General features: G+C 34.7%; 1 protein-coding gene across 2 annotated transcripts in view; it reads right to left on the reverse strand.

Annotated features, from left to right (window-relative positions):
• Window positions 1-13,205: 13,205 nt before the first annotated feature.
• Window positions 13,206-15,417, reverse strand: part of FAT1 (FAT atypical cadherin 1) — a 160,690-nt gene continuing 158,478 nt past the window's right edge. For both annotated transcript variants that reach the window (XM_051965035.1, XM_051965034.1), the window contains one exon: window positions 13,206-14,690. In XM_051965035.1, coding sequence (XP_051820995.1) covers window positions 14,062-14,690 — 629 coding nt within the window. In that variant the 3' untranslated portion in view covers window positions 13,206-14,061. The remainder of the gene's footprint in view (window positions 14,691-15,417) is intronic.

Here is a 15,417-nt window from a genome sequence, read left to right on the forward strand (position 1 = left end):
ATTGTCATTATTTTTGAAGACATTATTGTATTCCATTATATTCATGTACCATAATTTGTCCAGTCAGTTATCAACTAAAAGGCATAAACCAATAGGTATTTGGAAATATATAATGAGTTCAGGAGAGAGATTAGTCCGGGATATGTAGATTTGGAAATTATTGGTATGGAGTTGGTACTAAACTCAAAGGTATTTGAGTTTAAAATGAGATTTTTAAATAAAAGATTATGGAGAAAGATGAGAATAGGATCTTAAGGTAGAGATATAGTCAGGGGACATCATGTGGAAGATGGAGACTGAATTGGGATGATGAGAAATAAGAAGGAGGAGAATTAAGAGAGAGAACAATGTCAGGAAAAAGAATAATTGTAGAGGAATGATATAAGGCTGAGAGAACTGAGGAAAACAACAGATCTGATGATGTAGAGCTCATTGATAACTTTGTAGGAAACAATTTCAGTTGGATGATGAGGTCAGAAACCAGAATTCAGAAGGCACAGATGTGAATGAGAAGAAAGATAACAAATATACTTGTATTAATGGTGTATATGCATATATGTGTGTGTGTGAATATATATACATATATTATCATAAATCTCCCTCTCTCAGCTTCCCATTACATGATTTAAAAGCTGAGGAATGAGGATTATATCTTACATGACTCTTGAGAGAGAAATTCCTAATCTGTAACTTGGAGGAAATTATGAAATAAATTATGCAAATTTATTTTTGTGTCTATAAATTTCTTTGCATAACAAGAAGCAATGTATCTAGAATATTATTGTTGTTATTGTTATTTGTCCTTCATTCTTGAAGAGTACCATGATACCAGGAAAGAGATGATATGACTTGCAAGTGAAGTGGATTTAAGTGAGAGAGGACTCTGCAAAGTCACCAGCCTCACTCGTTCCTCCAGAGTCTTTTATGTCCAGTGACAAAATAGAGATCAAAATGACTAGGTGGAGCAGTGGATAGAACACTGGAGTCTGAAGTCAGTAAGACTTGAGTTCAAGTCTGGATTCAGGCACTTACTAGCTGTGTGATCCTGGCAAATCTAGAATAAGCGAAAAGTGAAAATAATTTGTATCAACTCTTTCTAATGCTTGTAAGAGTAAAAGCCATTCTCCAATCAATAAATTATCTTAGTTTACAAACAGGTGGGAGAAACAGATTCAAGAAAAGAAATGCAAAATCTCAGGAAACATGAGAAAAGATGTCCAAAATCTGTAATGAGCAGAAAAATAGTCATTGAGCCCATTCTAAAATTCCATCTGACACTCACAAAATTGGCAAATATAATAAAATATGACAGAATCAATGCATGAATGACTCTAATAAAAGAAATTCAACCTTATGGGAAAGCAAGATTGAATAACATGGTAAAAGTTATGAATATATTCATGCTGTTTGACCCAGTGATCTCACTCTTGGGATTATACAACAAAGATGCTATTGATAGGAAAAAAAGGTCTATCTACAGTTTTTCCCCCCCTAAAAGCACTTTGTGTAATAGCAAAACCTGGAACCAATCTAGGTGTCAACCAATGGGGTACCAAATTGAACAAATAATGGCCTTATGAGTGTCATAGAATATTATTGTATGAAAAGAATTTTTAAAATATGGAAAGATTTTAAAATGAAATTACACTAATGAAAGGCAACAAAATACTTGTCACATACACAGGAAAGAAGCCAAAAAAACCATAAAGATTCTATGGTACTATTGAATTTTAATCAATATATTTATTTTTGGGGCTAAGATGGAGTTCTTAACTGTTTAAAAAAAGACTGAGAGTGCTTTAGAAACTATACTTTTGCTCCTGTATTTGTTCCTAGAAACCAAAGCATAGCTACAAAGGATGGTTTTATTTTGTTCATTTCTAATTAACACATATTTAAAACATAAGCTGTAATGAATGTTATACTCTCCAGAGAAGATTCATAAGACTTCTATTCACATTTCATTTTCCTCTCAGGCTGCAATACAAGGCCCACACCTTTTAGACATTGAAGAAATGGATTAGGCTTTAGCCTTTTAAGCTATAGAAATCTCCTGGCCACTGTGTCTATCTCCACGGAGTAAAAAAAAAATATTTTCGGGAATCATCTCTTTCTAGTGGTCAGTATTGAACTGCCAAATTCTCCAACTCGTGAAGCTAAAAACATCCATCTGAGAATCAGTATTTTCACCTTGCTCAGGGAAAGAAACCTAAAGCAAAAGAGGGAGAATTTGAAGTTATCTAGGTGAGAACATATTCTTGCTTCCATATATGAATAGCAGTAATAGCTGTTACAAGATGGGAAAGGGGAAAATTACATTTCTCACTTTACTACAAAGGGCAGAGGGAGGAGAGAGGAAGAGAAGGGGGTGGGGGGAATCAGAGAGAGAAAGAATTCTCTCCCTGGAAAATGTTCTGAGTGCATGTTTCTTCCTGGTTTAGTCAGTGATCATCCTTAATATGTAGCACCTTCCTTCTGCCGTAGGAATCAAGGGACCAGCCAAGAGCACTAGCATAATATTCCTAATAATACAGACATTCCTTCTTTAAAAAATAATAGAATGCCAATCAGTAATATAATATCCTTCAGTATATTAAAGAATAGCTCCTTTAGGAACTTCCTTTATAAACAGGTGGGAAAATATAGCTTAACATCTACTTTATTTTCCCCTAGCAGAGAAATGATGGTTCTATTTTTCTCTGATAACTTTTTCCTATTTAGTTTTGTCACCCAAATTAAATCTACCTTTCTTGTTTGATGGAAAGGATTCCACATTTCAGAAATAGACTTTAGAAAATATAAAACAAATTGAGCAAGACCAAAATAAGGATCGAAAAGTTCAATTATTTCTTATCTAGCATATTTTTCCAATGGGTATTCAAAACATAAATCTCTCTCCCCTCTTAAATGGAGCCATCCTTTCCTGAGCTAGCAGGAAATTAATGTTTCCAATAACAAGAAATGGATTTCACATACAAATACATTGCAGAGAATGGCAAAGTGCAAATGAATTTTCTCTTACCCAGCATTAAAAGGCAGCAGCATTGAGGTGAAGTGACATTTAGAAACCCTCTGAAAGAGGCAGTGTCAGAGCTTACTGCTTGAACCTTCTGAAGGTATTTTAGTTGGGTAGTTAACTAGACAAAAAAGGACTCGGAGAGGACTCAAAGGTCATTCTCACTTTCCTGAGTTTGACTGCATGTAGAGTTGGCTACAAGTGATAAAAGAGCTTTATTTATTTATTTCCTTAATCTTTGAAAAGGTGAACCACATAACATTATAGAGCTACATACAATACAGGATGTATATAACTCCATAATTTCTATTGTAAAAAATGCTCAAGATAGTTGATATTCTTTGAAAGCAGTAATTCTCAATTTTCACTTTAAGAATCTTCCCACCTGAAAAGGATCTTAAAAAAGTAATTTAATCCAATCCCTACCAGAAACTCAAAATACAGTCTCTCTACTTGAAGACTTCTTGTGATATGGAGCTCACTACCTTTCAAGGCATCATATTATACTTTAAGGGCAGATCTGTTAGAATATATTTCCTTAAATTAACCTAAATACTGCCACACTGTAACTTGTACTCATTTCTCCTGTTTTTCCTTCTGATGGGAGTAAGTATAACCTTTCATTCATATAACAACCCTTTAAATATTTAAAGATGAAATGGCTATTTATGGACTGTTCCCCTCCTCCTTACACATAGACCACGAATAACATTCCATGTAAGCTCCCAGGCTCTTCAACCAATTCTAGTATGGCAAAGTTTTGTTTCTTTTACTATCTTAGTCATTTAATCATCACCTTCAGATCTGCTCTAACTTTCCAATATTTTTCCTAAAATTTGGCCACTTCCAGTTAGATAAAATCCTACAGAAGCAATATGACTCAGGCACAATATCTAACTCATTTTGAACATGACAGCTCTAATAATGATGTACTATATGTATACCAGAATCTTTTCCCTTCTGTATTCTATCTCTTTCTGATCAGGAAGTACTTCTTCATTTCCTGTTAGAATCCCTACAAAGTGTTAACTCACTGGAATTGATAAAAACAATGCTTATGTACTTAAGTTTACACCTTTGAGAGTTCACACATTAGCTCACTCATTAAAATTCACAAGTCTGGGAGATTCACAAGTCAGGAACCCACAATCCCACTCCTGGAGGAGGAGTTAACCTTTGAGTTCACACCTTTAAGAGATCATATATAAAGAAGCTCTTGGAGCCTCAGCGAGGAATCAGTTGAGGAGATTCAGAGGGAGCTGGAGGCTGAAGCTGGAAGAGACAAAGAACAAGCTGTAAGAGCTCTTGGTACCAAGGAGGGAGATAGGCCTTTAAGAAAACTAAGTGGGCTATTTTGGCAGAGACAATAAAGGATTGTACTTTTAATAGCTGGCTGCATTTGCGGTGATTATTACATGGAACCGAAACTAAGGCTGCTTCCAGAAGTCCCCCAGGAAATCTGTTCCCAGAGAACGATTATATTTGAGAAGAGAAGAACACTACAATTTCCAAAATGTTTCTTTTCTCTTCTTACCACCAATCTAAGATATGAAACCTAGGATTAATCACAGTATTCCCGCTATAGTTAAAACAAAGCAGAACACAGACATCATGCCTCTCTTGTGTCTAATATAGCAATAGCTTTTTGACTGGCATGTCACATCATTGACTCATATTGGGTTAATATTTTTAGTCCACTGAAATTCTCTAATCATATTTCCAACATTTCCTACCTCTTCAGTTCTTCTCTATCTCTAAAAACCTCAACATCATCACTTTCCTGCTTTTCTCCAGTCACAAAAGAAATAAGCTTATTACTAAAACTAAAGGAAAGTCTATTATTTTCATGCTCGATTCCATTCTCTCGGATCTCCTTACTTTAGTATTCATCCCCTCAATCATGAGTCTTCATTTTCTCCCTTACCTGTGACTTTCATGCTGGCATATAAAAATGATGAGGCAGCTAGATGTTGCAGTGGATAGAGCAGAAGGACTAGAGTCAAAAAAACCTAAGCTGAAATCTGGCTTCAGATACTTACTTGTTTAGTGTCTGGGGGAAGCCACTTAGCCACTGTTTTCCTTAGTTGCTACAGCTATAAAATAGGAATAATAATAGCATTTACTTCACAGCATTGTTGTGAATAATAAGGTAATAATTGTACAAAGTCCTATATAAATGTTGCCTATTCTTCTCAGATTTCTGCAATCCAAAAAGCAAAAAAAACCAAAAAAACCAAAAAAACAACAAATAATCTTTTTTTCTTGACTCTGTCCTGACCAGATATGGTCCATTCTCTCTCTTCCCCTTCACAGTGAAACTTTTTGAGAATCTAAATCTAAATTTAAATCAGATATTTACTTCCTCACAACCTAGTCTCTTATCAAAACCTTTCAATCAAGCTTCTGTCTTCACTCCTTCCTCATGTCATCCAATCCAATGTTCTCCCCCCCTTCTTCTCTCCAAAGCTCATTCTGTCCAATATTCTCCCTGTCCTCAATCCCTTCTGATGTTTAATGTTCTTAACCTCTCTGCAGCTCTTGACAAATTAAAAAGATTCTCTTTATTCCCTTGGCTCCAGTATTCATACTCTCCTATGGTCCTTCTCCAATTACTTTCAAGTCTCTTTTGTGGCTCAATCAATTATTATTATTAAGGACCTGCAATTTGCTAGGGATTGTGCTCAGTGTATAAGAATTAAAAAAAAAAATCCAACACAGTATGAGTGTTTTTCAAGGATTCATCTTTAGCTCTCATTCACAGCTCCATCTATGCAGATAATTTTCAAATCTGTACCTCCAGATCTGTTCTCCTTTCTGCTCTCTACCCCTAGAATGCCCTTCTTTTCCATCTTCTGTTGAACTCAAATTTAACCTTTAAAGTGCATCTCAAATGCCACCTCTTTCAGACAATCTTTCCTTATTTCCCGAAGTGATGTCTCAAATAGAGACTTGTTTTATACCCCCATCATGCAGTTTTGTGTATCAATTACTTGTACTGAATTCCACTACTAGGCTTAAAGGTTCTTGAGGGTAGGGGAAAAGACTTTATTTAAACTTTTATCATTTTCCTATTATATTAATAACTAATTATTAAATTAGGGTTGAGGTTTTTCTTTCCTATTTCCTCATTTAGGTATCAATCCCTGTAGACCCCTTAGTCAGTCTCTGAAGATAGATATGCTGATGGATAATCTTGCTCAAATCCTCTGGGAACCTGCTTTACAATCTTGGACAAGACTGTATCCAACTAGGAAACTTTATAAATAGAATCTAATCTAGGTAAAGTCTGGCTCTTAGGAAATAAATGCATGTCATTATACACTTCTGTTAAGAGTCTAGGCAAAGCCAGCTTATGAAGAAGAAAAGCAATGGGAAGAGTCTGGGTAGAGATGGATTCCTTTGTGCAGATTGCTGGAAGTGGCTGAGTCTCAGGATTAAGTCACATTATCAGGAGGAGGAGCTGAACTCATTTCCTCATTAATATGTCTACCCCCTCATTAATTGTTCACTAATAAGGGTTAATTTTCACTTGTCAAGGGCACCTTTTTTCCCAAAGATATTAAAACATTCAGGATCTCCATTGTTTTATCTTTGGTTACTGAGCAAGAGACTACTGACCATCAATTTATTATCAGCTAGACTAACTAATAAATTGATTATTAATTACCCAGAAACTATGTCTTTCAGGCTTTTCATTCATCTCATTATCTTTCCTGGAATTCAGCATAATGTGTTTCCAATACAGTAGAAACTTAATAAATGCTTATGATATAGGGCCACAATTCTGAGCTCAAATGGACCAGATTCAATTCTGATGGCTTCAACTCTAAGCTTCATACTGGCCCCTAATGTTATTCTTTGGGATTATCAGTTTCTGGCTCAATTCCCTCTATGGATACAAGCATGATGGATAACAATCATGTTACTCTTCTGTTCAATAACGTTCACTACTGTCTCTAAGGTAAAACAAAAATTCATTAGTTTGGCATTTAAAGCCCTTTATGACATGACTTGAATCTATTGTACCAGACTAATTCCATATAACTGCCTGTACAACATTCTTTTTTTTTTTTTTTCCCCCAGCAAAAAACACATCCTTTTCTCACCTCAATTTCTTAGACTACCTAATTTCCTCCAAGGAAGCTTTTCCTGATTATTACATGAGTATTTTATATATTTACATATTGTATTCCCACAGTAGAATGTGAGCTTCTTGAAAGGAGAAACTATTTTTGTCTTTGCATCTCTAAGACCTATGACAATGTCAGACATATAGTAAGACCTTAAGAATTACTTGTTGAAAAGAACTAAAATGTTAATTTCTAAATAGAATTAATACAAGGAAATGAGCCCTTAGAAAAAGAATTGATGGTCAATATGACCAGCATGGATTCATCAAGTACAAGTTATACGAAATTAAATTTATCTAGATTATGTGGTAGTGCAGTGGATAGAACACTAGGACTGGAACTAGGAAGATCTGAGTTCAAATCTGCCCTCAGACACTTATTAGCTGTGTATCCCTTGACAAGTCCCTTGACAGAGAAGCTATCTGCCTTAGTTTCCTCATCTATAAAATGGAGATCTTGATAGCACTTACATCCCAGGTTTGTGTGAGAATCAAATGAGATAATTGTAAAATGCTCAGCACAGTGCCTGACACATAGCAGGTACGATATAAATGTTAGTTATTATTATTTTCTTTTTTTATACTATTCATTCCTTTTCAATAATGTTTTTAAGGAGCACATCAATCAACAATATCAACTGGTGCAAGATTAAAAAATATTTTTCACACAATTTACTATAATTTCTTGCACATAAAATTAAACACAAATAATTACAAGCATATCTTATTTCAGGTAAAAATTCTATCTTTCATAGGTGTACTGTGTAATTGACTGACGAAGCTTCATGCCTCAAAATATTCTTAAATGCTGAGTTTTCTACTTTGTTAAGTATATATGTTCCAGGTACTATGATAGGCATAGAGATATAGAGACAAAAACAAAAAAGTCCCTACCCTCAAAAAGCTTACATCTTACTATAGGAATACCACATGTACTAAATAGGAAAAATGAAGATATTCACAATAAATGCAAAGTTATTTGGGGGTATCAGTAAAGGTCTCTTGTGGTATGTATTATGTGTCATAAGCCTTGAAGGGAACCAGGCAAATAGGTGAGTTTAGTGAAGATACAGTGAAGGAGAATGTGTAAAATAAAATGGAGCCATAATATGAAAGGGTTTAAAAGTCAAACAGAGGAATTATTATATTATTATATAATATAAAATATATATTATATGACCATATATATATATGGTCAATCAGGAAAATGTCATAGGAATAATGAGGATCCAGCAAAACAGATAATAAAAAAAAAAACAATATCTGTTAACATTCACGTAGTTTTTTAAGGTTTGCATAGCACTTAAAAACATCAATTTATTTTATCCTTACGGCTATCCAGGGAGGTAGATGGCATTATTATTCCCATTGTACAGTACAATGAAACAGATAGAAATTCAATGACTTGTCCAGTGTCACTCAGCTAGGATTTAAACTCGGGTTTTGCTAACTCCAGATCCAGCCTTTTACTCACTATATTACCTGGCCAATAAAATCTCTCATAAAGTCCTTGTGAATAAGATGAAAATATGTGGAAGAGGACAATTGGATATGAAGCCATTTGAATGACTAGAACCAAAGAACCTAGAAAGAGCTTTCTCTGGTATATTCTTTCCTTATTATCTATTCCACTTTTACCATGTATAATGAAACCAGATGAGGCAGTAACACATAAGAAATAGTTGATGAATTGACTACATGCTCTGTTGGAATCCTTAAGATGATAAGATAGTTTATGATTATTATACCCTGTCTTGATGCGATTCCCATGTATTGAACTTGAGGCCCATGTCAGCCAACACAGGCAAACATGGATGAAGTGCAATCTATATCACTGAAGGGAATGTTTACATTGATTCATGTGAGCATTGTTTCATGAACATGCCTTTAAATGCAACATATTTCCGTTTTTTCCTCAACAGTTCCCTTATATGTGATTATGCCTGCCAATTATTTTTTTTTTTTGGATTCATAGGGTCATATCTTTAGAGATGGAAGAGACGTAAGATGACATTAAATCCAACTCCCTCATTTTCTTTCTTTCTTTTTTTTTTGGACATTTACATGAAATTTTATTTAGGACTTTAAGAAAATAATGGTGGTCAATAGTAAAAACCAAGGGCCATCCCTTATAATAAACAATTGAAGAGGGAGAAAAAAAAGTTTCAGCAAAATTAACCAATATATCCTTATATCCAGCCACATATGCACTGTTTTACACCCAGATTCTTTTACTTCTACAAAGGGAAAAGATTCACTTTCATATTTCTTTTTTGAGGTCATTTTCTGATTGTAATTTCATAGCATTCAATTTTAATTTCATTTTATTCTTTCCTTTCACCTTGTTGTCACTATGTATAATGATATTTTCTTGGTTCTGGCTTTCTTTATATCATTTTATATAAGCCTTCCCTTTACTTCTTGTGTTATTCATAGTCATTTCTCATAGTGCAATAATGTTCCATCATATTCATATGCTAACCTCTAATTTATAGCCAGCTACATTTTTTCCAGTTATTTACTAATACTAAAATGCTGCTACCAATATTTTGGCATATAGGTGCCTGTGATACTTTGGGGTATCATCTGAAATACAAAGAAAGTCAGTGTCTTTAGGACCAATCAATCAGTAAACATTTTTAAGTTCCTACTGTATGTCATACACTGTGTTAAGTGCTAGGGATACACAAAGCCAAAAGATAATCTCTGTCCCTCAGTGAGCTTTAATCTAATGAGGCAGACATACATACAAAGCACATACATTCAAAGCAAGTTATATATAGGATAACTAGGAAACAACAGTGAAAAGATACTGAACTGAGAAACTGGGGAAGATGGGATGGTTGGAACTAAGAGGAATAAAGAAAGGTCAGTTGTAGGAACCGAGGGGGAAAGTGATCCAGATATAAGAGACAGCTACAGAGAATGCCCTAAGATAAGAGATGGATTGTCTTGTTCATGGAAAAGCCAGGAGACCAGTGTCACTGAAATAGAGTAAGGTGAAAGTAGATTGGAGAAGTAGGAGGGAGGTAGGTTATGATGGGCTTTGAATGATAGAGTATTTTGCATTTGCTCCTGAAGGCAAATGAAGCCATTGGAATTTGTTGGGTAGATGGGACCTGAATTTTAGAAAACTACTTTAGTGGCTGAATGAAGAGATTGGAGTAGGGAGAAAAATGAGATAGGCAGATCCACTATTTCAATAATCTAGGTTTGAGGTAACTTGGCCTATACTAGAATGGTGGCAGTGCCAGAGAAGAGGAGGTGGTATATACAAGAAGGTCACACCCAGGTTATTCGTGATTCTTAGATAAATATCATATCAATTATATTTTGTTACCTCTCCATTTAGTTCAAATACAACAATTTCTACCCTTATATTTTATCTCTACATCTTTATTTTTCAATATTTTTCTTCTACAAAGGGCATTGGCATTGTTTGGTTTTGGTTTTAATTTATTCTTCATCTCTTTTCTCTTTACAATTTTATAGTTTATGAATCTTAAGGTTCCCTCCCCTTAATATTTAAAAACAATTTTCTTTTCTTAAATTGGTAATAGATATTTGAAATTTGTGTTGTTCACCAAATCTGATTTTAGTTTCTTTTTTCCTCAAATTTCTTAGTCTTTCTTAAATTTTTCTTTTGTTTAGTCTGTAATCATTTCTTGTAGTTGTAGTTCATTTTAATTGAGGCAATTCCTTCTGTCCTTCAACCCCTTTCATTACCCTTCTTATTCATCTTAGTCCAATACTCTGCTCACCTTTTTTCTACTGTATATCCTACTACTATAAATTCTCCTATGTATGTGACTTTGCACAGTGCTCTCTCACTTAAATCCAATTTATTTGCAAGTCAAAACATTCCATATAGATGTCTATTTTTTTAATTATTAAGAGAAAACTCAATTTCTCAAAGTCTTGAATGAAACCTCTAGTCACCCACTACACATCTCTTTTTCTCTACTTATAGCTGAAAATGACAAATAGATTTCTTGCCTCCCCCTCCCCCCTTACATTTTCTATAATTTACCAGGACATTCTTACAAAATCTGTTTTGAAAAAGCATTTTCTTTTAGTATGATGCAGGAGAAACAATAATAGCTAATATTCATATAGTGCTTTAAGTTTGCAAAGTGCTTTACAAATATTAACCCATTTGATCTTTACAACAACCCTGGGAGATAAATGCTATAATTACCCCCATTTTTAAGACGAGGAAATTGAAGCACTGAGAGGGTAGACATGCCTAGGGTGTGTCTGAGGGAAAATTTAAACTTAGATTAGTCTTATGTCCACTGTGCCACAGGACTCAAAAGTCTTCTCAATTTTACAGTGGTTTTTGAGAAATAGAATCAATGCAGAATAAAATCGCACCAATCTGCAGCTACTGATGAGTCTTACAGAGAAAATTCACTGACCGAAACCAGTAAGGTGCTTTGTTTGTTATTTCTGGTTCATCATATGAAAATGAACTGAAAGAGTTAATATAACTATTTTCCTGTGGCATATCTCCTCATATTTTAGTTTTTATTACCAAAATTAAATTTGTTCTTGACAGAAAAAAAAATTTAGAAATGGACTTGTGAAAATATAAAATAAACAGATCAAGACCAAAATAGGGATTTTAAAGTTCAATTGTTCCTTGGCTGACACATATTTCATAATGGGCATCCAATACCTAAATCTCTCTCTTCTTTTAAATGGAGCCACCCTTTTGTGAAGTAGTAGGAAATTCATGTCTCCAATAACAAGAAATGGTCCTCAAATACAAACACATCCCAGAAAATAGCAAAGAGCAACTGAATTCTCTTACCTTTTGTAGAAAGGCAACAGCATCTAGATGAAGTGACGTTTAGAAAACCTTGGAAAAGTCAGAACATGTTTGAACCTGCTGAAGATTTTTCAGTTGGACAGTTAACTAGGTAAGACAGAACTAGAAGAGAATGCAAAGGTCAGCCCAACTTTCATAAAGCATGACAAGATGTAGAGTTGGATATGTGATCAAGATCTCTTGCTCTCTATAGCTTTAAAAAGATGGATCGTACAGCAAGCCTTCCAAATTCTATATTATAAAGTTTCCAATGTTAGGTGATACAATTGATATTTTTTGTCAATGGCGGATCTCAACCCAGGTCATAAGATACCATGTAATATTGGTCGGGTCACTAATGTTATCATGGTGTGGAGGGGTTCTTGGAGGTCATACCTATAGACTTCAAATACGTTTTATCAAGGTGGAAAGGCTTTTGTAGGACATTGTTCATGTTTGTTTAACATCTAGCAGAATGCCTTAGACACATGAGCACATATATCAGAAAGCTGATTTCATTTGCTTAGGAATTTTGTGGGTTCTACAATTTTCTTCAGTGATTCAGATTAAACATCTCTAAAACTAGTTGTACCTCAAAATTAAGTATCTTGCCCAGGATCAAACATTTATGTCACAGACAGATGGTGAAATTTCAAACCCAATGCTCTATCCAGGAAGTAGTGAGATACTTACAGATGCTTTATTCAGGAAATATATTTAAGATAGAAAAGACAGCTACACTTTGGCTATAGTCAGGAAATATCATTTAATCATGAGAATAAAAACCTAAGTGAAGAAGTTTTCTTCTACCTTTATTTCCAAGCTTCTGAGGCCATCTCTAGTCATCCTAACATATCTCGCAACTAAACTCGGATAGTTCTGGAGGAGAGAGTGAGGTTGGTGACTTTGCACAGCTCTCCCTCACGTAAATCCAATTTACTTATAGGTCAAGACACCCTGCTGATGTCATGTTCCTCTTCAAGAATAAAGGACAAGCATCAATAACAGCAGTGGCAATCGGACATTACTAAGTAGCCTACATCATTCTGCTAGTACTAGCGATATTATCATGTAGCTACACATTGCCATCTGCTGGCCATCCCTGTAACTGGGATTTGGGAAATTGAGAAAGAACTCTTCTTGGGGAAAGGGGGGAGGGAGGGGGAGAGACACAAAACTAAAAACAAAATTATCCATATAAAAAGAAATACCAACTTGAAAAGGAGAAAAGGACAGAGGAAAATAAGCAATAAAGTTAAAGTATTTTATTAATAATTTATTGTCAGTAAGAAAGACTGGCTAATGATAATTTTCAGTAAAAACCTTTACAAGACCATTGCATCACAAATATACAGACACTATAAAAACTGTGTCGTGGTGGTTTTGGTTCTAAACAGGTATGCAGAGGGTCCCCATTACACTTTCCAATAAGGGAAAAATGTGTTTAATTCTAAAATAAAGCAACCCATTTAAGACATCTCCATGTACCGTGTCTGACCTAGAAAGTACTAGGTCTCCCTTCATCCTACATACAGCTAGTATTGCAAGAATATAGTGAAATGTTTTCATGAAGAATTGTACGTACCACAGTGGAAATGGACATACAGCAAAAGCCCGCTAGTCAAAAGCTGGGCAATGACAGAATAACAGCATTAAGATTCAGTGGAAAATGAACTGACAAAATATCTACAAAATCTAATAAAAATTATTAAAAACAAATCTGTACATACATTTACAAAAAAAAAATAAGAAAAAAGTTAATGTAATGAAATCTAGATGAATCATGCTAAAATGGTGATGAGGTCTGGCTGATTTTTGCTTTTATTACTTTAATATAGAAAAAGTAAATAAAAAAACACATTTATGATGGCACAGACAATGTAAAGCTTAAGTTCATCCAATCACACACAGTAGGTCAGGAAATGAAACCCAGGTAACATGTGGAAATGAGCTGCATGATCCAGGGCAGCCATGCCAATTTTAGTTCATAGAAAACAAAGCATTCAAGCGCTGCTGCAAAGAAAATTAGGATCTTCAGGATATCGGTCTAGAATATAAGTTCTTGAAAGTCCAGGCACTTTTTTTTTTCCCTCCAGAATTTGAGTGTCAGACTTCTGTATGCTGCTGTGTATCCAATGGAGGAATGGTCACATCTTCAAAGTGGCCATCCTCTCCACTCTCATAGTCACTCATCATGACCTCTGACTCCATCTCGCAGCATGCTGACACATCGGAGCATGAAGCCGTCGAAGTGTACACAGACATGGATATGTTGTCTACAGTGGGTGTTTCAAAGTCTGTATTATACCCTGAAGGGTAAGGGGCAAAGGGTTCTCTACAACTACTGTTCTCTCCATTCATTGTCTTTTGAGGTTCAGACATATCTATGGGATAAAAATTGGGCAGAAACTGGTTGAAGTTGAATCTCTGCCGATTTTTTGTGGAAGAGCCTAAGCTAAGTACTGTAGCAGGCATGTCTTTAGGGGGTTGTATTGATTCAAACTGATCACTGAATTCTGGTGGCAATGGTGGTAGTTCATCAGGTGCAGGGAAATCTTCTGGGGGAGGTGGGAAGTCACTTTCAATGTCATAACCTCCTGGGTAATAGTCTGTATCGATTGCACTTGGGTCTGTATAGAGGGGGGTTTGCTCATCAATGACCTCATAATTGGGAAACTCCTGTATATCTGGCAGTGGAACATTTGGCATCCAATCAGAAGTATCCCAGTGATACCCTAGAAAGAGGGAAAATGGTACAAAATGGAATTAAATGTTTTAGCATTTCTTCTACATAAACACTCTGAAGAAAAGTAGACAGTGTAGTATTAAGACATGCTTTATTTTTAAATTAATTTGTTCAACTCAACTGAATTCCTTAGGGTCCTTACCCATATGCAAATATTGATGGTCCAAAAGCTTAGTAGACACCAGCTATATTTTCTGAAAGTTTAGATTTTTATGGCAATGCACACAGCTAAGCAAACAATTTTAATGTAAGCAATGTGCTAAAAATTAAATTGTGGATAGAATATTCAGAAGCAAACAAACAAAAATCAAGCCAACATGCTTCTATAAACTATATTTTAATGACTAGAACCTTTTTTGGTGAAATATATCTTAGTTTAGTTTTGGACTTATTTAATCTTAAAGAAATATTTGATCTGATATTGAGCAGAAATTCTGAGTGAAATTTATTTATTATATGAGCAGCCTAAATACACACTTAAAAACCTTCAAGTTTAAAAAGGTAGATATTAAAAAGAGGGAAATCCAAAATGTGTAATATATTGAATAATGACTTATTTTTGTACATGCAAGCAAACCAGGCTTTATCCCTATATGTAGGGTGGGAAAAAAAATTCATTCTGTTCTCATTTCTGTCTTAAAATTCTACTTTTTAAAAGATCTTCTCCATAAAACTAGTCCTCTATTCTACCAGGACTCTCTTACTTCCTCAAACTT

Source organism: Antechinus flavipes, chromosome 6 (genome assembly GCF_016432865.1).
Source record: "Antechinus flavipes isolate AdamAnt ecotype Samford, QLD, Australia chromosome 6, AdamAnt_v2, whole genome shotgun sequence".
In the NCBI taxonomy this organism is placed as follows: domain Eukaryota; kingdom Metazoa; phylum Chordata; class Mammalia; order Dasyuromorphia; family Dasyuridae; genus Antechinus; species Antechinus flavipes.